The sequence below is a fragment of the Pygocentrus nattereri genome, chromosome 2 (assembly GCF_015220715.1).
Source record: "Pygocentrus nattereri isolate fPygNat1 chromosome 2, fPygNat1.pri, whole genome shotgun sequence".
Lineage (NCBI taxonomy): Eukaryota > Metazoa > Chordata > Actinopteri > Characiformes > Serrasalmidae > Pygocentrus > Pygocentrus nattereri.
The window spans coordinates 18,994,699-19,019,296 of NC_051212.1; the positions used below are offsets into that span (position 1 = coordinate 18,994,699).

A 24,598-nucleotide genomic window follows, 5' to 3' on the forward strand; every position below is an offset into this window, starting at 1 on the left:
CATTGCAGTAGTGATATCACAGAAGTTTTTACTGTGGAAGCAGGCCCTCTAACCACTCACAATATTTTGTACCCTGTGTTGTGAAGCATTCATGTAATCCACCAAAACAAAATCATGTTGGCCAAAATATTGTAGGTCCATCTTTAAATTACCCTAATTATTCATTTTCCAACGCTTTGTAATATATTGCAGGGTGTATCAGGCTATTACGTAGCCCTAGTGTATAGTATGTATTTATTTGTCAGAATGCATTTGTGCCTGCATGTCTGATGGTCAGACTGTATGCATGCTTGCACAGATATAAAAAGACAAAAAACTATGCAAATGTAAGATTTAATTATGACACATACTAGTTTTCCACTGAATAATAGCAGTGTTGAAGTACCTGCAGGCTGAGTGTACTGCTGACATTGACCCGGGGCAGTGAGAGTGCCATGCTTATGCTGCTCAGCTTCCCCAACCACTTCTCTAGCTGTTCCAGGGTCAGCACGCGCTCCAGTCTGGCCAGACTCTCGACATGGAAGGGCAGCAGCAGCACCATGCTGGCCTTTCCACCCCACAGGCCCAGCTCCAACACCTGCACCATATTTTCCATGTCCTCATAGTGACGGTACACCCCTACAGAGACACATACAAGGATGAGAGGTGCAATAAAAAAACAAAAACAGTTTAGTGAATAAAGCAGAATAAATCAGTAACAACAGGTACAGTTTAATGCACAGCGAGTGCAAAAGTCAGAGACCAACCTTTTTTTTTTTTTTTTTTTAACTTAATTTTACTTACTTTTTAGTCACAGTATGCAAAACAGGCAGTGTGCAAGTTATTCATTTTCAAGAGATTTTTAAAAAGTAATTCACTTGCATGAGGAAGGGGAAAGTCAAAGAAAAACAAGCGAGGATAACACAGGAGTTTCCAATATTGGAGTTAAATATAGAAAGAAAAGATACCAAGAGCATAAGACTCCAGCCATACAAGACCTGGTAGACCACCAGAACTGCCACCATCAGATAAACTGTACTTAAAGCTTTCATCTTTGAGAGAGAGGAGATCATCAAGCTTCACTCTTACTTTAGATCTCAAAAAAATCCACAAATGACTCGGTCTATCTTACTGTGAGACAACTCACTACAGATCTGAAAAGATGTGTAGCTGTCAAGAAGCTGTTACTGAGAAAAGGAAATAGACAAAAAAAAGACATTTTGCACATCATACAAAGCAACTGCTGATGTTCTCAACAACAGACTGACCACACCAGAGTCCAGACCTCAACATCACTGAATGTAACTGGGAATACTTGGATCATGAGAAGCAGAAAATGCACAGAATTCTGGACGTTTAGAAAAATATTCCTGCAGATTTTTTTGAACAGTTGAAAGCAAGTCTCCTGAAAACAATGGAAGCTGTAATAAAGAGAAAAGATGGATACACTAAATACTGTAAAAATTATATTCTATTTACTTGGTGAAACTTCTGTGTAATTCTGTTTTTCCTGATGCTGTAAAATGAATATCTTCTACAAAATGGCCTTTTTATCTGGAAATGAAACATGAATAGTAGTCTCTGACTTTTGCACAATACTGAATCTATATATTTTACAGTGCAGAACACAGACTGATGTACAGCATAGTCTGCCTGTTTTAAAAAGGTTGCAAAGTGAAACTGTGCTTGATGTAAATTGTTTATCAAAATAATGCTGAATGTTATTACTACTAAATAATAATGCTCACTGTGATGAGAGAAACTGGGCAGCTGATATCAAATTAGAGAAAACAGGCCAAAGCAGAAAGCAGAAGGTAATTACCTGATCTGTGCATCATGTACACTTTGGTGTATTTGGTCCCTAAAAAGCTTCGCAGGTCTTGGTTTTCTTGGTCAAAGCTACGATCCCAAAAACCTGAAGAGTAAAAAGAAAAAAGAAAAAAACAAAAACAAAAAAAAACAAAAAACAATACAGCTCAAGCCAACATGTATGGTTATATAATGTGCACACACAAACACACATGGGTGTTCCCCAAGGGCAATGTTAGCATATACTTAAAAAGAACATCAGCTAATCATGTTTTGTGCCACCAAATGAGGCCATCCTACATTATAACAAAGACAGCCTCCACTATGGACTTGACAGATTAGATCCTATTAGGCTGAAATCATACAGAGCTACATTAGGGACACAGTGACAGAGAGAGAAGAGAGAGATGAAAGGAAGACAAGGCAATAGACAAGAGAGGAAAAAAAGAGGGCTGCACACACGAGGGAGGGGAGGCACAGGACGTATTATTGCAGTCCATTAAACCCATTACATTCTATAACAAAGATGGGATTCGATAAAGAGACTATTAGCAGAATTATAGTCACATATGCTTTTTTCCCCCCTAGTCCTTTCTCCTTGCTGAATTAGCGACAGAAAAGTGTGCGAGTGATTGTGTGTGTTTGTGACACAGACAGACAGAAAGAGAGGGAGAAGGAAGAAATATCCAATATTACTGTAATGGGATGACAGCTTCACACAATGCAAGGTTACAATATTTCACCCTATTATTGTGACCCACTACATCAAATACATTTCAGTCCGCTTATGAGGTTAGAGGAGATGGTCTTTATTATCAGTCAGTGGCTGCTATAACTCAGTATGAAGCCTGTCTTCTTTGTGTAGATGCAAGAGTGATTTACGGGCTGACGCTGGCTGGGTCTATATGATGCAGTCAGTCACTGCAGATCTTTAACTCCCCATTACTTTGCTACTAAGTGCTACTTCACCACCTATTTTCCATGATTACAGCTTTTTATTATACAGTAGCTTGCCATGTGCAGAATAATAATGAAAGCCTTATAGCTAAATATGACATGCTTGGCATCGCCTCTTAAAGGGGAATTCCACCAAACTCCATCTATCTTTCTCAACAATATGTTTGCAATATGTTTTAAACGGCAGTGTCCTAAATGGTAGTGCAATGTCTGCCTGTCTATAGATGCTACTACTGTGAAATCCCCAAATTCTACAAGGGGCAGACTAATGCGAAAAATTCAGACACTGATATGAATTTTAAGGAAACCAAAAAAAAAAAAAAAAAAAAAAAAAAAACTCAATGTGTGTGTGAGTGTGCATGCATATTTATATAAATAAATAATATGCACACTCACACACACACACATTTCCAAAAGTATTCAGTCACCCATCCAAATCATTGAATTCAGGTGTTCCAATCACTTCCATGACCACAGGTGTATAAAATCAAGCACCTAGGCCTGAAGACTGCTTCTACAAACATTTGTGAAAGAATGGGTCTAAGTGAATACCAGCATGGTACCGTGATCGGACGCCACCTGTGCAACAAGTCCAGTCGTGAAATTTCCTCGCTACTAAATATTCCACAGTCAACTGTCAGTGGTATTATAACAAAGTGGAAGCGATTAGGAACGACAGCAACTCAGCCACAAAGTGCTAGGCCATGTAAAATGACAGAGCGCAGTCAGCGGATGCTGAGGCCCATGGTGCGCAGAGGTCACCAACTTTCAGCAGAGTCAATCACTACAGACCTCCAATCTTCATGTGGCCTTCAGATTAGGACACTAGAGCAGTGGAGACGTGTTCTCTGGAGTAGGGAATCACGCTTCTCCGTCTGGCAATCCGATGGACAGTTGCCAAGAGAACGGTACTTGTCTGACTGCATTGTGCCAAGTGTAAAGTTTGGAGGAGGGGGGATTATGTTGTGGGATTTCAGGAGCCCCTTAACTCCAGTGAAAACTCTTTTACTGCTTCCGCAGACCAAGAGATGTTGAACAATTTCATGCTCCCAACTTTGTGGGAACAGTTTGGGGATGGCCCCTTCCTCTTCCAACATGATTGCGCACCAGTGCACAAAGCAAGGTCCATAAAGACATGGATGAATGAGTTTTGTGTGGAAAAACTCGACTGGCCTGCACAGAGTCATGACCTCAACCCGACAAAACACCTTTGGGATGATTTAGAGCGAAGACTGCAAGCCAGGCCTTCTCGTCTAACATCATTGCCTAGCCTTACAAATGTGCTTCTGCAAGAATGGTCAAAAATTCCTATAAACGCCCTCCTAAACCTTGCCAGAAGAGCTGAAGTTGTTACAGCTGCAAAGGGTGGGCCAACATCATATTAAACCCTATGGATTAAGAATGGAATATCACTCAAGTTCATATGCATGTGAAGGCAGACGAGTGAATACTTTTGGCAATATAGTGTATATATTCCTGTGTTAAAAGCAAATATTTGGCTATTATAACACTCTACATCTGAATATACTATATTATGATAAAAAATTAAACTGATGAATTCTGAGATAAACAGTGTGTCACTGACTAACATAAATGTCGATTTCTGAAACTCCTAGTCTTAGGAGTCTTATGCATATATAGTCTAATTTAGAAACATTCTGGAATACAGATATTCTAACATTTGATACTAAGGTGCCAAATACTGAACACAGACTGCTGTGCCAGAAAGTTAGAAAAATGGACAATGTATAACCACCACTAAGATACTACAATTAAAAAATGACATTCGTAAGTTTGTATTATACATAGTGATTTTTTTAATACAATCATAAACAGTGATAATAGTTTAGATAGTCATTAAGCTAAATTGTATTCTCTAACAATCCAAGAGAGATGCGTGATTGATGTGGCACCTTAATATCAGGCGATTTTGTCAGCTAACTGATACATTAGTATGTAAATTCAACACACCAGAATCTCTTCTGTCTGAGACACAATCTCAATGCATAAAAAAGCTCTAAAAAGAGATGTTTGAGTGGAATTCTTCTTCAAACAAAGGCGCTTTATTGGGTAAACTTGAGATGAGTTGCTCTATGGCTAGTCATTATGAGAAACACCTGACCCTGTGTGGGGGAAGCTATACTCATTTGTCGGATGTGTGCCAAGCATAGCGTACAGACCAATGGCATGCAAGCGCTTCTCTGAGGCTTGTGAACACAAGTGAAGGCACACTCCTCACTTTCACTGATTATAGTGGGGATGAAACCTGATCGCTCTTAAGTTCAGAACACAAGCCATGGTATCTGTCGGTTATTAAGAGGGCAGCAAAGCTCCGTGGAACAGAAAGCATGAAGGGGGAATTCTCCCATGCGAGTGCCTAAAATGCCATGCAAGGTTTCACCACCACAGTCTTGGCTGCCGATCAGAAGCGACGACTGAGCCCTGGATCTTTATCTAGGTGATGTCCATGCAAGTCACATCTAATGCTGAAGAGAAAGAGAAAGGGAGAGCTAAAGAACGTAACCACAGAGAGACACACGGTATCTCTTCCATTAATTACACTACACAAAAACAATGCCACCATTGTATGTTTTTTTTGCATCTCCATTCCACTCCCACACCCTCTTTAAATAATAACCCAAAGACCTGACCACAAACGACGCACGGGGAGAAAAATAAAAGGCCTAAATGAGGTAAGCCACTTTCCTCCTCTCTCATCAACTTGATGATTACGGAACAGCGTGCTGCTTTGGGAGGCACTGTTATTATAGCTTACATGGATGTGCACTTGTTGTGGGTTTTTGTCTCTGTTATTGTGTTATTGTGTGGGGGTGTCTGTTGGCGGTAGTGTTGATTTCTTTCTCTTTTTCCTCCCCATCACTGTTTGTTTGTGTCACGGGGAGAACAAAGGCTGAATTAATTAACTGCTGCGGACAGGCACTCTCCCTGGGTAGGACCGCCGCTGTCCCTCTGTCTGTCCATGCTCAAACCCTCCCTCTCTCCCCCTTTTTCTACCATTCTGTCCCCTGAGTACTCTCTTATGAGTACAGAGTGAGTTTAAAAGATCAGCACATAGAGGAGTGGAGGGGGATAATTAGCAGAAGGGGAGAGTAAGCGGAGACAAAACGGTGAAAAGGAGCGGAGGACAGCACAGGACCCTGCTACTCTAATGCTTTCTTCTAGGGCCACAGCATAGCTAAGTAATTTTCCTACTCTAACACACCTCATTCAACCTATGAAGGGGGGTGATAATTATGTGATGAGCTGAGTTTAAGCGGGAAAAACACTAAACAACAGTGCTGTGAACTTCAAGGACCCCTTTTGAGTAGCACTGTCGTAGCATAAGGAGAGTGCCTTAGAGAGGTATGAAAAAGAGAAAAGAAATGGGGTAAACAAGACAAGACTGTGGGGAAAGAGGACTGTCTAAAAAGGAGGCATGGTTGTAGACGGAGAAAGAGTATGAAAGAATGAGTTTGGTGTTTCAGCAACAGACTAAAAGTAAAGAACAAGGAAGGTCACAGAGAAACAGATGTGTGTAAAGCACTAAAGGATTCCAATGGTTGTGTCTCAAATGGCTCCCTACTCTGTAAGTAGTGCACTTCATGGGTCATAAAATAATGGCTTCAATGCCCATGAAGTGCACTAGTCTATGTCCAACTGGGATCTATTTGGAATTCAGTTAGGGTCACAAAAAGCATTCTTGAATTGTTCTAGGTGCAGCCAGATGCCATTCAACAGCCAGATGCCATTCATAGTTAGTAAGGATGCACCATTTTCTCTCAGTCAAAGCTGATATAACTATGTGACTTCATGGTTTTCACCGAAACCAGTGCTTTTTTTTTCCCCTTCTTCAATTTAAAAAGTGTAAAATCTTCACTGTGTGAAACTGCCTATGATCAATCTTCTATGTGAAAGATACAGGGGCACAACAATGCATTGTGATATTGTGAATCAAACACAAATGTGAAAGTGTGCATCATGGAGATTGAGAAGTCTATTCATTTTACCTTCTAATACAATTGCATTGTCTGAACCACAAAGACTTATTCATAACTCATGGACTATGGAAGGTGATCAAGAGTCTCCTGCATTTTCATTTAAAAATTGACTTACATTGAGTCTTACATTAGCAGGGTGTGCACGTCACAATATGTAGGCTTATTTCTGGCATGCTGGTATAACAGTTCTGAAAACAGTTAAATATTTTGACTCACTACTACAGTACAGCCCTGTAAAGTAATATGGAGCTGTAACTACAAATCACATTTCCAACAATAGTAGGGCTCACACAATTATCCAATTAAAAAAATTCAATTCTTGATGAATTTGCTTAGTGATTAAATTTTTAATTTCAAGGATAAACAGTCTCCACAGGTCATTACAAAGCCATGTCTAGGACTTTCACAAAGAGTAGCTATATGCATTCAAGTTGCTTTTGTGAACATCACAGGCAAAAAGAAGAAACCAACGCCAGCAGGATCTAATTAATGTTTTCAATTTTTGTAGCTACAAATTGCATGCAAATAAAGTAAAATTATGGGGTTGTTGTTCCAAATCACAAATTGTGTGTATATGAAGTAAAAAGCTTTTTTTTCACTACATCTAGGCTGAACAGCTCAGCAGAAAGCTAACAGGCTTCTCCAGTAATATTCAGAATTAGGCTTTATTGAAGGATTCACAGTAAAAACTGTGACCAAGTAAAGAACATGACAGCTGAATACAAATGTGTCATTGTTTGAGATCTGGTATTAACTCAGTGTGGTATGTGAATGCACACCACACTGGCTTGGCACTAACATTACAATGAATTTTTCATAAAAGTGCCAGTAGAAATTAGCAGTGTTGTAGCTGTGGTAATCAAGCTATTTATAAAGGGACAATTTCCATATTAAATAAGTTCATGACTGGATCAAAGCACCATTACATTTCTCATAATTCCTCAAACTCTGCCTTTAAAAATGATTTGAAAAGCATTAAACTGAATATGCTGATAGCTGCAGAGACCACAATGCAGAATACATATTTCAAATTCTCGTTCTTGCAGTAACAGAGCCTGATGAAAAAGTAGACTGGATCATGTTCTATCAATTTTATAATGACTAAAACTAAGAAGAGAGACAGTATTGAATGTGGATCCATCATGTCTGGACAAAACCAGATCTGTTCAATAAAGCCAGGGTGGGTGTGTCACTGATAGTCATGATGGATCTGCAGCACTTCACAGATGTGACAAGGAAACGGTGCATGTACATAAATGAATTACTATTGGACCCTCCAGCAGCAGGATCACTTACTGCTGCGAAATTATAAATCCAAACTCTTGAAGTCAATTTTCATAATCTCATTCAAGCAGCCTAATCTACTGTCTGATCTAATTTGTATATTTCAGCACTAAATTAATGGGACCAACCAACTACTGCTTCACATGAAGAAAAAAAATATATTATAATTTCATAATTAAGCTGAAACATGAGACAAAAGAAATTAATTAGATTGCTTATCAATCCACAGTCAATCATAACTTATTTTCCGTGGCGTGTGCTACTGAAAAGACAATCTCATTCCGCACCCCTCCTCCCCATGTTTAAAACAGGATCAAAGTACTGCCAATATTATCAAGACAAAGAAACTGGTGAGTAAGCGGTATGAAGGTAAAATAATGCTTTTAGTCTGGTCATGGATGATGGTGAGATTGCACTTAAGTATGTACAGTAGAAGACAAAAGTACACATCATACAATTACAAAGATGTCCTTGAAATGAGATTAAATGTAATTTAACATAAGTGGATTAATCACTTCTATCATTTTAATGAAAAAGCTTGCTTACAGTATATGCTATTTAATGTATATTATTATTCTAATCTCTAACACTATATGTATAGAATCTGAGTGACCTCCAGAAATACTGCCTAACTGTGTACAGTCAAAGTGCTTTAGCATGGGAGAAGTACCATAAAAAGCTGAGTAAAGAAGTGACTCAGCAAACCGTCCAAAACACATAGACAGGGAAGTAAAGCTAATGTCTATCGAAGGCTGAAAGCAACCCAGCACAGTGGGTGTAGATATGAGGTGTTCACTATGGGGGGAAGAGATCTAGACACTTGTTACTAAATTATTCAGGATGACACATTACCCCCCATAGGAAGACAAATAATCTCTCTATGATAGACTGGAGAATCATTACTTATCAACTGTGCAGAGTAACTGAGGGAATACACACACACACACACACACACACACACACACACACACACACACACACACACACACACACACAGGCCTAGAAACACAGCGCACAATTAGGAACATAGACACATAAACGTTTGCATGTGCACATAAACACATAGATACAAGCTTTCATTTGTTTGCATAAGTCCACAGGGGGAATGGCGGGCCAACCCAACACCTTTACAGATGCACTAAAAATCACCAATGCTGAATTACTTCTGACAGAATTAACCTGCAGCAAATTTGGCTCGACTGGAGTTCATTTAGATCTGGTGATTTTAGTGGGTACACACTTTAATCAGCCCCATACAACACCAACTCCCCAAGATGCAATTCTGCAACAGCTAATCAAATCTGAAACGAATGGAGCAGACGTGCGGTTGTTTGTAGTCCATTCATCAAGCAGCAGCACACGATCAATCTACATCTAGTGTCATCATGAGCACAATCTGTACTGGACCAATTTCCAGCACTCACTCTCATAAGGATCCATCTAATTGTGTTATCCTTTCATCTTATGCAGTACAGCACAATACAGAAGGACCTACTGTCTGTCATATGGACGATAAAAAATTAAATAACCTTATTTTACCTACTGTTAGCTGGTCAGCTGTGCAGAAGATCAGTTTAGCAGTATATCTAACACCACGGAATATAAGTATAAAAAAAATTATAAAAAGTCAGTCATTCAATTTCCAGTTAAACTGGCCATCAAATATAAGTATTTTGCTTTAAGTGTCAGAAAAAAGGAGGAAACATTCAAAGAGTTTCATTCTGAAACACTGTATAATCCATTTCTAATGGATTCTATAATCCAATTTTGGATATAACAGGTTCATGAAAAGAACAATAGCTGAGAATGGAAAACACATTTTACATACCCAATAAAGGTGGTATTAATCATGATACAGCACCGATATCACTCGTATGTTAAAAGCCCATTCTCATAAACATATATCATGAAAGAATTATTGAAAGTCATGTTCTGTTATAATTAAGCCTCCAGCACCTTACTGTCACTTTAACTCTTCCCATCTTAAAAACCAATGAATTCCAGCTGTGTCCTCCCAACGAATCACTGACATCATGTTCCCCTTCAAAAAACATTAACATTCACACAAGCAACTAAACAATGTGAAGTCATGTGAAAAAAAACAGGAGTTTACTAAACTGAAGCTCAAGTAAGTATTGAAAGATACAGAGAAAGTGGGACTCCTAATAACCATGTTTCACCAAAGTTTCACCATCAGAAAAACAGCATTTAAACTTCAATCTTTAAGAGTAGAAAAATCAAGCTCCACTTGCATCAGATCTGAAAAAAATCCACAGGTGTTTCTGTCCATTATTCCACTGTGAAATAGATGTGTAGCTCTCAAGAAGCTTTTTACTGAGAAAAAGTAGACAAAAAAGAAAAAAAACGGCCATCTGCAATGTAGAGTAAGGATTTATGGATGAGTCTAAATTAAATTTCAATTAAATAACAGAAGGCAATATGAAATGAAAGACTCTCTGAACCATGTCAACAACTAACATTTAGAGTTAGAGAATTTTTGTTTGAGTGGATCATGAATGCTGATAAGTATAAACCATTTTAATCTCGGAAAACACCTAAATAGCAAGATATTGACCCCAAGCACACTCCTGAGAAGTTCTAGACTACTAAAATGTAACCAAAATGTAACCAGACTGAACAGATTTCTTTAAAAAAAAAAACATAACACAGGTCTCCAGAAAAGAATGCGTATGTGGACAGATTAAATTTTAAATATTAAATTTATTGAGGCTTCTTTGTTATTTCCCCTGAAATACACGCATTCTGCTTTTTTTCCTGACATTTAAAAGAGGAAAAAAATTGCTGTTTTAACTAAAAATTAAATGACAGGGTGGTTTCTTACTTTCGCACAGTACTGTAGGTCCAAAAAGGTTTACAATAACAGAATAATATAATAATTATTATTATTATTACAATTACAAGCAGAAGAAGAACTATAGATGCTGCTATAATGGAGGTTATAATTAACTTCTGTAACCTGTAGATCCAAGTGTAGCATAACTAGAATATAAAACAACCATTTCCTCACCTGCAAAAAATACATTTAAACATCTAAACATTCAAATGTCTCTTTGCATCATACTTATACAAATATCTACAAGTACATAGCTATATGTAAAAATCTTAGAAGAACCTCCTTTTTTAGAGTATATCATACATTTTCTGCAACTTAGTCAGCTATGATAGCATAATTTTTAAAAAACTGAGGATTTAGACAGGTACCCATCTTCCTCACCTTTTAAGTGCAATGCATTGGCCAGGATCATGGCTCCTTCTTTGGGGTCTGGTTCCTCAGTCAGTGGAGGCCCCTCCAGTCCTCCCATTCCATCTTTAGCCCAGGAGCGGAGCTTCTCCATATCTCTCTGCTTATCCCCTGCACTTAGAGCCACATGGCCCAACCCAAACTGAGCCTGGAGTTCCTTCAGGAAGGCCTTCTCCAGCGCAGGAACCTGTTTGGAGAAGAGAGCTGAGGACGCATGCAGTGCATAGCTTGTTCCATTCCCCTCATGCATGGATTTCAGAACGTTGGATAAAGCTTCCTCAGCTTTCTTCTTGTCTTTGGCAGTCTGCAGAAGCTCCTGGAGCTGTGCAGCTGTGGTTCCTTTGGCTGTACGGCTTAAAGCACCCAAGGAGCTGGCAAGCAGTACTGGAGAGATGAGGGTGTTGGTGTGGGAGCCTTCACTCCGTAGGGCCTTATAGAGCTGCAGCCCCAGGGACCAGCTGGGGTGCCCCAAAGAGAAAACAGCCTGCTGGTGCTGCTGGGGGTTACCTGAGGCTGGGGGTGCCTTGGAGGTGGAGGAGCCAACCCCCAGAGCCAGCAGATTCATCAGTGATAGAGACAGAACAGCAGTAGGCAGCATGGCAGAGCTGACAAGAGAAAAAAGTGGAATGACTATAGACAGAACACACTGCCTAATGTCCAAAAGTTTTGAGATAATGTTTTGGCCTAAAATGTATATTTTAAAATGTATTTGTGGTAGAGAGGAACCTCGATTTTACCAACATCAGCATTACATATGAATACTCAGAAGACGTGTAGGTTCACTGTTCATTTTGGATAGTAGATAAAAGGGCTGTATTTGCTTTGCAGAAATTGCAGCCCTTGGTTTCTATCACCACCAGTGTAAGAAAATCTGAGTTGTTAGGTTTCTCAACAGGGAACCATTTCTCATCAAACCACTCTGAATGACTTTGTTTACATCTCAGACCCTATATAATGTATATTCTTTCAAAATGTCGAATTTCCCTCTAAAAAAAAGATTTTTGCACTTGGTTACATGCAATAAACACGCAGCCCCTTTTACCATTTCTATTTAAACTAATGCACCACTCAGAAAGACTTGTTTACATCTCACAAATTATATAATGCCGATAAAAAAAGTTGAATTGCCCTTTAAATAAAGAGATTTGTAAGGCACCTTGGTTACATGCAACCTCAGTTTGGCATCCCCTTTTCAACCCCTGCAATTTTAGGAAAACAGAAATTCTTCATCAAGGTAAAACCAGCATATTTCTAACAAAGCGAAGAGAAAACAGACTGGCTTACAGCTACAGCTTAAGTTTTGGTTATAGCCATCACTTCAGCGTTGTAATAGCCTACTCAATTTGGCTATGTCGTCTTCCAGGTTATCTATGCGTTTAATCCAGTCTGGACCTGCAGCTGTGATTTTCCTCTCCTAGCAGCAAGCATCAATCCACCCCATTCCCACCAAAAGCCCTTTTTCTGTCCAATTAGAAAATGAAACCACCTAAGTAACACCAAAAGACCTCAAACAGCCTATGAAAGTTTAGGGGAGCGGAAAAAACTATCGAGTTTCTTTTCCACAGGCCTTTGATCGAGCTCTCTGAGCGGTATCAAGCAGACGGCTTTACTCGCGCAGCTGTGTCGTCTTACTGATGTGCAGCGGGAGCGAAGAGAAAGTGGAAAGTTCTTTGTTTCGCTTTACCGTTAATCAGTTACAGTTTCCCTCTTTCCTCCTCTCCTTCAGGGAGCTTGGAGCGAGCCGACACGGAAGGCAGGGGCTTCCGACGTGGCAGAGGAAGTTCTTTTTCTTGTTTGCTAACTTTCCCTCGAGCCAAATCCAGTCTGTAGCTGCTCCAGTCCGGGCATTTAAGCCCCTTCGCGAACTTTCTAACATTCCAGCCAGTAGTCGTTCAGGCTGCCTGCCTGTGTCTGCCTGCTACAAGACTCACCACACTTCAATCACGTTATGACCCAGGTGAAGTTTCCACAAACCATAAAAACCTTCCTCCTCTTTACGCTCCCTGTAGAACTGCCCGGGAACTGCTTAGTACATCAAAACATTTACCAGCGTCAGAATCTTTTTGGGTTACATCGTCTTTTTTGGTGTAAAATAAAATGCTAATGCTCAAAACTGTGAAATGTTAGCAACAGTACCAGCAAAATAGCATAAAATAAAACCCCAAAAGAACCAAGAATAACACATTAAGGGGAATTACACAGATTTTTAAAATGTTCTTCATAATTCAACCATTGAGATGGAAACGGGTCTTTTTGCACTAGGCAAAGCTATAGGCAGCTGCCTATTGGGCCCTGATGAGCCCAGAGGCCCATGAAAATATAAATGAGATGTATGCATTAATGTTAAAAAACCTAATAAAAAATAAATATTTTGCCTCTGTTCACCATTTCAGGATTTGATATGAAGCAGTCCAAAAGTGCAGACTTTGAATATGTATTCAGTAGCTGTTCATGGGGACTCTCAATATGCGGTCCAAACAGGTAAAAGCAAGTGAAGGGGGCCACCATTAGGCTGAAAAAACAAAATGAACCTATCAGAGAGATAGCAGAAACTTTAGGAGTGGTCAAAACAACAATTAAAATGGCACATAAAAAAGAAAGGATGCACTGGTGAGATCAGCAACACCAAAAGGCCTGGAAAAACTGTAGTGGGTGGTGGACACACATCTAGTCAAGTCATAGACATTCTAGAGGAGGTTCACACACCATTGCCAAAGTCAACAATCAAGAGACGCATTCATGAATGTAAATACAGAGATTTCACCTCAGGATGCAAACCACTGATAACACTCAAGAACAGAAAGGCCAGACTAGACTTTTGCTAGAAAACATCTAAAATAGTTTGCCCAGTTCTGGAACAAGATTCTTTGAACAGATAAAACCAAGATTAAGTTGTACCAGTGTGAAGAGAAGAGTATGGATAAGAAAAGGAAAGGCTTATGATCTAGAGAAGGCCACATCATCTGTCAAACATGGTGGAGGTAGTGTTATGGCATTGGCTGCCAATGGAACTGGGTCCCTGGTGTTTACTCATAATGTGACTCCTGACAGAAGTAGCAGAATGAAATATATGAATTGAATGAAGTGTATAGAGCTTTACATCCTACTCAGATTGACTCAAATGCTATAAAATTGATAAAACCATACTTCAGTGGTTAATGACCAAAAACATACTGCAAAGGCAACCCGAGAGCTCAAGGTAAAGAAATTAAAAGATCTTAAATGGCCAAGTCACCTGACCTCAACCTAACTGACCATGCTTTTCACTTACTGAAGATAAAACTAAATGCAGAAAGACCTACAGACAAGCAACAACTAAAATCAGCTGTATTAAAGGCAAAGCATCTCAAGGGAGGAAACTCTGGTGATGTCTTTGGTGATGTCCGTGGACTCCAGACTTCAGGCAGGCATTGACTGCAAAGCATCTGGATTCAAGTATTAAAATTAATATGCCTGTAATTCTGTAAAATGGCTATAATTCAACATGGTTAATGCAACACTTAGATCCCTTGAATTAAAGCTGAAAGTCTACACTAAATTACAATTCAATTACATCAATTACATCTTAACAGTTTCATTTCAAATATGTTGTGGTGATGTGCCGAGGCAAAATTACAAAAATTGTAATTCACTGTCCAAATACTTAAGGACCCAACTGTATATTGCAACTGTCAGCTTTTTTAAAACAATAAAACTTCATTTTTTTGTTTAAAACTTCATTTTTTCAGTCAGAACGGAGAGCTGCACAGGCTCAGCATCACACATAATGCATGCATTAATGTTAGTATAGATAACTCCAGTGCTGGGGTCATTAAAAAAGTAATCTTTTACAAGTTACTAATTTCTCCTTTTAAAATTCTATAGGGTCACATTACTTTTTATTTAAATTTAGATAAATAGCACTTTGTAGTTCTACAGTCACAAACTAATCCATCTGTTTCTTTGCATACTTTGTTAGCTCTTATTCAACCTGTTCTTCAGTGGTCAGGACCCCTTCAAAACCACCACAGAGCAAGTATTATTTGGGTGGTGTATCATTCTCAGCACCGCAGTGTCTGATCCACACGTACCAGTGCAACACACACTAACACCACTACCATGTCGGTGTCACTGCAGTGCTGAGAATAATCCACCACTCAAATAATACCTGCTTTGTGGGGGTCCTGACCAATGAAGAACAGGGAGAGAGGAGGCTAAAAAAGTGTGTAGAGAGATGGACTACAATCTGTAATTGTAGAACTACAAAGTGCACCTATACAGTAGAGCTGATGAAATGGATAATGAGCGTAGAAACAAGGAGATGTAGCATGTGTAGGTTATTTATGCATCCAAAGTAAGTAACGTGGACAATGAGTCTAGAAACAAGGTGGTGTGGCTGATCTGTGCAGAGTGATGGATGTGTGGTGGTGATAGCCAGGGTCACTACAGTGCAATGATTACAGTGCAAATATAGCAATTTTATTCATTTCCAACATTAACAGTGAATGTGTTCTGAGTTTTTGTGTAATGTTGATGATGGTAAAATAGAGGTAAATCTAAAAATATATGTTTACTCTAAGTAATATTTTCCCTGCATGTACATCCGGCGCGAATTAAATCTACTCAAAATGTCTTTAACCCACTTTACAACAACGTCTGTCAGATGCCAGACAGCGCACACGTAACCATTTCGGACCTAAGGCTTCAGACGTTTGGTTCCTGTTAACACCACTGTGTACAAGTTCCTGTAGAGAAGCGCGTTTTACACTAAACCACTCTTACTTTGTTAATGCCATACAGATTCATTTACGGAGCCCTGCTGGAGACGCCCCAGATTTGAACAATTTAGAAAAAAATAGTAACACTGAAGGTAAAATCAGACTCTTTTTCTCACAATAGGTGAGCATTATCATTTATCATTATCATTTTGGCAAAATTAAGAAAAGTAGAAATTTTGGCTACATGGAACTAGTTAGTAGCCACCGCTGCTATAACGATTAGCCAGTTGTTTACCATGCGGCAGGCATTCTGCCAGCGCTGTGGCACGTCAGTTCTGCGCTAAGTTGTTGCAGGATGATTTGTTTCACATTTTACAGTAAGTGGAAATATATGAATCATTCGCTAGAGCAACAGCCGCGTTTCTCGTTTAGAAACTCTCTCTCTCTCTCTCTCTCTCTCTCTCTCTCTCTCTCTCTCTCTCTCTCTCTCTCTCTCTCTCTCCCCGTTTCAGGCTGAGGAGTGGATGGAGGTGCAGTTCCTCCAGAGGCCGAGTGGGGTCGCCAGCGCTTTGCGCCTCGGTATGTTGTCGAACTCTCTGCTCATAATACAGAGACCCTGCAACCCTCCCTGCGTGTGTCTGAATGAACAAGTGTCCCTTCACTGTTTCTCCTTTTTGATCTCTCATTCTCCCTCTCCTCCTTTTCCAATGCTGCGCCCGGATTCAAGTCACTGGAATCTGCTTCTTAAAAGTATACTGGCTATGGCTCAATATTTGCTCAAGCCTGACTGCAAATTGATCAATAGGCAGGTACCAGTGGCAGACTGGATCGATTGATATACAGAAAGTAGTAAAAGGCAAAAGAGGATCAGGCTTGGAGATGGAGCTCTGATAATGGCAGACAACCACCAATACAGAACAATCAACCTGGACATGACAGCCCATAGACTGGTCCAATTACTCCCCTCCCTAATCAATATCACACTCACGCAAGATAGTCATCAGTGGAAAACACACACACTGAGAGCTCACATACACACAGATTTTAAGGTCTATATGGTGTAGCTATAGGCTACATGTATGCTTGTACAATTGCAAATGCTCTGACATGCTATTAATCATATACAAACTGTACACATGCTTGTAGGTATAAAGCTGCCACCAGCTTTTCTCATGACATTGCATAATTAAGTCAGCATACAGACACACATACTGTATGTACAGCCCAAGGGGCTTTACAGCATACAATAATAATAATGAGAAGTGTTTAGTTGGCATTTGCTAGGAGGGAGAAGGTTTGTGTATGCAACTGGAGACGTCTTAAGCAGTGCATGGGGAATTGTAGCCTAGAAGCTTCTCATTGCCCATTACACTCAATTGAGCAAATAACAAGTAGACCTTTAAACTGACCTGGGACCAGTTTATCTGGCCAAATCCCTAACCCTAATCATTATAAGCAAGCAAATAGACTGGCCTCAGATATCCAGAACAGAGTAACCTCCCCCCTCGCCCCTCTTCTGGCCCATCACAGCCAGTCAAGCCTATAATAAGGAGTGACGCGGATACTCCAACGCAGGTGATTCATCTGCCCAGGGCCATGTCGTGGTTAAACGAGTCCCCTGGGAAACCACACAGGGAACCTGAGACTCCATGTAGTGGATTTTCATCTTCTCATGTCTCATCTTTCACTATGCAACACCTTTACCACTCCCACTGCTTCTGCTGCGTCTCACCTTCAACCCCTGCAGATGTGCCATCACACGTGGCCTCCTCTAAACCGTGCTTTTGCCTTCTATTCAAAGCATGATGGTTGTGGCTTCATGGGATATTTCCATAGCTAACACTTACCAGGTCATGCACATGCACAGCTTTTATACATTACATTTGCAATATAAGTAGCGTTTAGGTGATTAGCCTAAGGGCATGGCTGCTCTGAGCACATATGGGCTTTCCACACAGTGACGCTGAATCCAGCAGCCACCATACATTGAACAGAATTAAACTGGAATGAAGCCTCTTTGTTGTTATCCTGCAAAAATTTCTTAAATGTTAAAACCACAAGCTGAGGTTTTGGAACAACAAAGCAACCCACCCACTGAAATTTCTGAAGCACTGAAGGGAAAGAGCTGGGGCATATTGCTCCCTTGAAATTCATAGTCAGAGCCTTGAAAACATCAACCGTATCACACCAGTAGTCAATGACATAAAGAACCCTGCTCCAGAGCTCTGAGTGGTTGGTTTATACTTGCATTGTTCAGAAACAATGGGACCAAAATCTACACTATTTGGCATGTAATGGTGCAAAAGAGGAAAATAAGGCATTTAAAGATGTAATTGAAGTCTACCTTATATTTAATATAAACAAAAGGGGGATCCTGAAAGAGCACTTAAAGTGAATTTATAAGCGCAGAGTATTTGTGTAATGTATATTTCACTATCCAGTCATCTACCTCTGGGCCAGTTTCTCAGTTAGGTCATGGATTAAACTTTATGCTGGAATACAGCGCTGTCTGAATTGAGATTTTCCATCAAATGCATTTTGTAGTCTAAGATGTGTGCACTGTGGCTACAAGAAAGTAGCCCTTGGGTGTAGCCTTGATAAATAGTTGACCTGGTTAAGCTATGTTTAGCTGCAATTTCTAGGCAATAGAATCTCAAAGCACCACAAAACTGGTATAAAAGTTGCCCACTGGGCTGAAGAGAGGTTATTTCAAGTTCAAGTCAGTTATTATATTCTTGCAAACTATGTAAAGATTCCTGCCAGATGTGTTGGCTGGGATCAACCAGTTTGGGCTTCAGTTTGAAGCTACAAACCAAATAATTGTGATGTGTGGAATTATGCTAAACTATATACTGAGTATTAGATCCAAAAGCACCATATACCTTATATCTACTCAGAAGTGCATGGAGTAGCCTTAAACCAGGCTCAAGTAAAAGTATTGTTAGAACTGATGACTCCAGTAAAAATGTCCTTTCAAAGCACAAACTGAGTAGAAAAACTACTTAGATTAACCTGAAATGTTTACACCTTTAGTTGATGTCCTTAGTCATACTACACACAATTAATCATATAATATTTAAAGGCAAAAGTCTTGTTTTCTAATAATCTTTTATGTGTAATGAAGTGTGCCTGTCTCAAAACCATACTGGGATTTTTAATTACATTGATGTGTGTGGGGTGGGGAAAATATTAACCACCACCCCCACTTATCTCTGAGTGAAAGCTCACCCAACTGGCTCAGAGACCACTCTGATATCTCATTTTAACTCAGAAATGTGTCATGGTACTGAAGAAAAATGCATTATGATTTCTGATACACATTTACTTTAACTACACTGTCAGAAAGAAAGGTATATTTTTCTTTATCATGGTACAAACAGTAAACGTACCCTCAAAGGTACATCAGTGGTTTTAAGGTTCAGGGGTGCAGCTCTGAAAAGATGTTTCCCAGGTAAGAAGTACATATTTGTACCTTTTCATTAGCTAATGTTTTAAATCAGAACAAAAAGTCATTACAACTTCATTTCAATGGATTATGGTACAACTATGTTCCCTGACTAAAGGTACTAAGATGTACCCTTACATACCTAAGGGTATCACCCCAGTGATAAGAGGGGTACTGCCCCAGTGACAGTTTAGTGCCTTTTTTCTGAGCGTGTACTGAGCCCCCATAGAACAGCAGTGGAACGTCTTAGTCTATGTAGCATCTATTACTACAGGAACTGAAGTTTAAAAGGTGCCATTATTCTCTTCTTTTGGACACATTTGGTCTAAAACAAAATGCCCAAGTTCAAAAGTCAGAGGCGTGACTTATGACAAAGCATAACAGTCACTAATGTGACAATGAAAAAACCGCAAAAAAGAATTAGTAGCTAAATGTGAATGGCTGAAATGTAACTGAGTAAAAGTAGATTGCTTTCCCCACAAAGACACTTAAGTAGAAAAAAAGTATTACAAATTATTACAAATAAGTACATGTACCTGAATAAATGTAACTAGTACCCACTGCTGTAGCTAATTCTAAAAAGATGGACCTACTTTTCTTTCTCTCTCTCTCTCTGTCTGTCTCTGATAGCCCTGGTGCTGTGTACTGTTCATTTTAGCACATTGTCAGTGTTCAGAGACAATAAGCAGGTAGAAATGACATTTACCACCACAAGCCTGATTGACTTTCCTTATGAATGCCGTCTCATATAACTCACACACGGTCCTCAGATCTCAGTTCATCTTTTGTGTGAGAGACTAGTCCAGGACCTTCGAGACACCTCCAAGTTTTGGGCTTGACTCTTGGTGTCATTCCAGCCTCATAACCCTGCAATCCCACAATGCAGTCTGCCAGTGACACGAGACAAGAAACAGGGTGAATGACATTTACAGTACTGTCAGGCCCTGATTGAGATTCCATATGAGTGTGCGTTACGGTTTTAATGCACCCACACCCGCGCCCCTGGGTCTTTGTTATGGAGGTGTTTCAGGACAAACACAGAGTGCTATGTCTCTGTTCAGTCTATAATCGTTCTTGGCCCGTAGAATCTAATGATGCTGTGTCGTACTCAGGGCACAACTCTCCACTCCTCTTTTCTGCTGATGTAAGAACAGGGTCCTCCAAGTATAACTGTAGTATCAGAAGCCAAAATGGCTGATCTGGGATCAGTTTAGATGAGGCTTCCATCAGCACCCTGTTTCACATGGCTAGACGTGTGAGTGCTGAGTGACGGGCCAAAGGCTTGCTTCCAGAAGCTTTTAAAACTAAACCGACCCAAAAACGCCTCAGCCTGCTGAATTTGACCCAAAGGAGCTACAGCTTTACACACCAGAGCACCCGCACATGCTCTTTCTCCGACTCTCTCTCTCTTTCACTCATACTCACACCCACATACATCTACACATCTACATCTGGCCCACGGAGATGTATTCCAAAGGGGTGGCGGGGGGGAAGTCATTTTAGAAGACATGCACATTCTCATATAGTCACTCACTCACTCATGTTCACCATAGTCAGAAATCCCAACCCCATCTGCTCCCCATCTCAAATATTTCCAGGCTGAAAGCTACAAGAGGTTTCTGGGAGGTAGAAAGAATAGGGAGAGACCTGATGGGGGTGACACACACACACACACATGTTTGTTTTTATCTCGCAGATGGTTCATACATTTTATAGCTATTGTATCTGTAAATCCTAAATCTCATAACCTTATTGTGTTGTTTTGCTTTTTTATACTTTTTAATTGATTTTTGAATATTTTGTGATGAATGAACCATTAGAAGTGGTCCAACATGACGGAAATAAACCTTGTCCACAGTAGCCATAAAATGCCGTTTTCACCTGTTCTGCAGGCCCCTCAGTGGAGCCATGTATTTTTTCTTCTATAATATTGATGGAATATGAAGATTTGTATGATTTACTAAACAGTAAGTTTGCAGGATTTCATAGATGAGCAAGCGAGCCATGTCTAAACAGACCAAAGACAGAACCAACCATCGTCTCCTCTATGTATAACTTATTTGGTACCCTGAAAAGACAAGTCTCAGATGCTACTTTGACACGTACATGTGTTTTATCATCTCTTCATAAGATCTGAATCTGTAATTATAGAATGGATAGTGTCAAAAAGAGCCTGAGGCACGTCTGAATTCATTATAAATGCTACGTTTGACTGCACACATAAATGATATTATCTGTTAAGGCACCAAGGTTTCTCTGTTTTGTACAAGCAGTAAGCCATTCGAGGCTGTTACTGGGATTTCACCCTGCTTTGTATCTTGCGAAACTACAGTAACACAGGGAGTCTCGTGGCTTATTGCTCTAATATTACAAGGCAGATAAAACAAGGCGTAAATAAAACCAATGAGCTCAGATAGAACAGAGAACAGCATGATTCGGAGAGTTTAGTGGACATTATCAGAGTAACTGTATGTGACAAAATCTGTCCAATCAGTTGTGACATTTTTCTTGTATGACTTTTGTTTACATTTTTTGATGTTAAACCTTTTGTCAATGTTAAGTGAACCAGAACAAAACTACAACAATACATCATTAGTGTTTTGGTCCAGACAGAGGAAACCAAATTACAAGTCTAAACGCACCATACGGGTGTTTTCACACCTGTCTTGTTTGGTGTGGACCAATCAAACATTTTCTTTAGTTCAGACCAAACAAATGGGCCATGGTTTGCAAATCTCTGTTCGCTTCCAAACAAACCCTGATTCAGTTCACTGCTGGTGGGTACACACCAATCAAGGCACTTTGACATCATGCTTTTCTGCTTCATCAGTGCTGTGCTGTCTGCATCATCTGTCTGTTTTAAGTGACTCTTGATAGATGCTTATATCGTTCCTGCAGTGTGAGCTGCTGCGAATAACAGCAAATGAGCATTAAAAAATAGTGAAGCAAAGCATTTGAATGTGGCACATGGATTGCGGAATGTATCATTAACCTTATTTGATACATTCAAATTGACAGTCCAATCATAAAAGAGCTGGTACCAATTCAAGATTATTTTCATTTCTTTGACTGTGATGCAATGTTAAGCACCTCTAATTTCATGCAATGTAGTTTTTTGGCTCAAATGGTAGCAAATGTGAGAGTAACAGAGCATTTGAATCCCTGCAAAATGTCTGACCAATACACAAGCTCTCACATGTATAATGTTGTGCTGTTGCAGCATGAAACTAACCCTGACCCCCCAAATAAAAAGATACAAAAGCCACACTTACATGTAGCCAAATAATACATTAATAATCAGACTAATAATTCTTACGGGATACAATACGTCCATGTATACACCTCAATCAGAATAGGCCATTCAGAATACAATTTCTATCTGATTGAACAAGGTGGATAATCCTGTAAATAATCTGATAAATAGATGAATAATAGCCGTGTAAACGCCTGTATCTGGCTACATTCTTAATCGGAAAGTTTAAGTACGTTCAGCACATGTGCATTGCATCTGCAGAGGAGACGAAGCTTATGCTTTGAACTTTAAAAGATGGTGGTAAGACGGGCGTCCATCTTATGTGTCTGACATCATTTTAAAGCAGTTAAATATGCATGCACTGCTTACTGCTGCTCATCTCACTCTGACTGTACTCTTGTGATGCTCATTGTCATGGTAACGTCTGCACTAAGTGGTTCTTTACGCATCTGCATAATTATGAATCATGACCAAGTAAACTGAGATTTTCATCAGATTGTTGAGTAGAGTGTGATAAACACCCCTCCCCTTTCACCCCACACATCGCCCACTAGCAGCTCAACATAGTCGCAACATTCAACATTTCACACAGAGAGCCAACAGTGTCCAAGATAATCTGATAACAGAATTACATGGAAAGCATATTTTATATGATTTCCATTCTGCTGATATAATTTCCACTAACAGGCCTGCAGTAAAGCCTATGTTACAAAGTTAAGAATGTTTTTCCTTCTCTTGTAAAGCTACTATTTGTAAATATGAGGTTTTCTCACAACAGTGATGATGCAAAGTATGTAAATGTAACAACAACATTCTAATCCTAAAGTAACGCTAAATACTAAAACTAAAAGACCTTTTGTTTAGAAAAGCAATTTACAAAGCCATAACCATTATAGATACCTGCATTCGTCTGGTTTTCCTGCATAGTCTGGACTCTCTCTTACACACACACACACACACACACACACAAACACACGCATTCTTTTTGCACTGGGAGAGTATGTTAAGACTTTGGAGCATTCTTTTCTGCCCCACTGTCTGGTTAACATGCATGTGCTTACATGCACACAGACTGAAACACAGATGTTGGAAGTTTGGTAACGAACTAAGACAGAAATGCACAAGACAAACAAAACACACACCCACCTTCTGCTTAAACAGACACATTCAGACAGGCACATACACATGCTTTTATGAATGGACAACACTGTTTCAAACTTGTTCTCTCACACTTGCGCTTGTCTATACACACAAAAAATTGTGAACAGACTTTGATTTGAATAAACCGTATGTGCACACTTACTGGAACAAGTTCACAGACAGATAACCTCCCCCCAATTACTCAGCTCAACTCAATGTGCTATGACTTTATGAACTACACTGAGCCGTTAAATTTGTTTCTCACACAGTCACTCCTATGTATATGAGCAGTGTTATTTTGACTATATATTGAACAGAATACTTTAAAAATGTAATGATGACTAAATACTGGATACACTGTCCTAATTGTTTTCAGTAACATTTGTTAAAATACATTAAACATTAACGTATTCTTAATTCATTTAGAATCTATTTAGAATACAATGTAGAACACAACTTCACAAGACACATTCTGCAATTGTAATTTTCATTTACTTTACTCTGTTCCTTGTTGTTACTGGTGGTCAGTTTTCTTCATGTAATTCTATTTTTAATGTGTTTCTTGGAAAAAAATGCTTACCTTTTAAACAGGATTATAACTTTTTATTTTCAGTCCACCTCTCTTCCCACAGTCCCCCGAGGTGTCTCATGATCTCAGCAAAAGTGGGACGCTTTTAAATGCTCCAGGAGACCCACATCAAAGCTGTATCCTCATGTCTTTTGTGTTTTGTGAGTCGCCCAAAATGTAAATGATATAAACCTGTATTGAATATA

At 39.5% G+C, this 24,598-nt stretch overlaps 1 protein-coding gene and 1 long non-coding RNA gene across 4 annotated transcripts in view; one reads left to right on the top strand and one right to left on the bottom strand.

Moving 5' to 3' along the window:
* Window positions 1–13,173, bottom strand: part of serpinh2 (serine (or cysteine) peptidase inhibitor, clade H, member 2) — a 25,280-nt gene extending 12,107 nt beyond the window's left edge. Inside the window, exons 1-4 of one of the 3 annotated variants that reach the window (XM_017683929.2) lie at window positions 12,974–13,173; window positions 11,263–11,894; window positions 1,802–1,894; window positions 386–618 (exon numbers count right to left, since the gene is read on the bottom strand). In XM_017683929.2, coding sequence (XP_017539418.1) covers window positions 386–618; window positions 1,802–1,894; window positions 11,263–11,887 — 951 coding nt within the window. In that variant the 5' untranslated portion in view covers window positions 11,888–11,894; window positions 12,974–13,173. Of the gene's footprint in view, window positions 1–385; window positions 619–1,801; window positions 1,895–11,262; window positions 11,895–12,573; window positions 12,890–12,973 lie in introns of those variants that run through there. The other 2 variants (XM_017683930.2, XM_037535174.1) reach the window with 2 other exon arrangements.
* Window positions 5,066–24,598, top strand: LOC108412062. The gene is made up of 3 exons (XR_001856611.2): window positions 5,066–5,438; window positions 16,499–16,565; window positions 24,438–24,598. It is a non-coding gene; the product is annotated as an uncharacterized LOC108412062 (long non-coding RNA).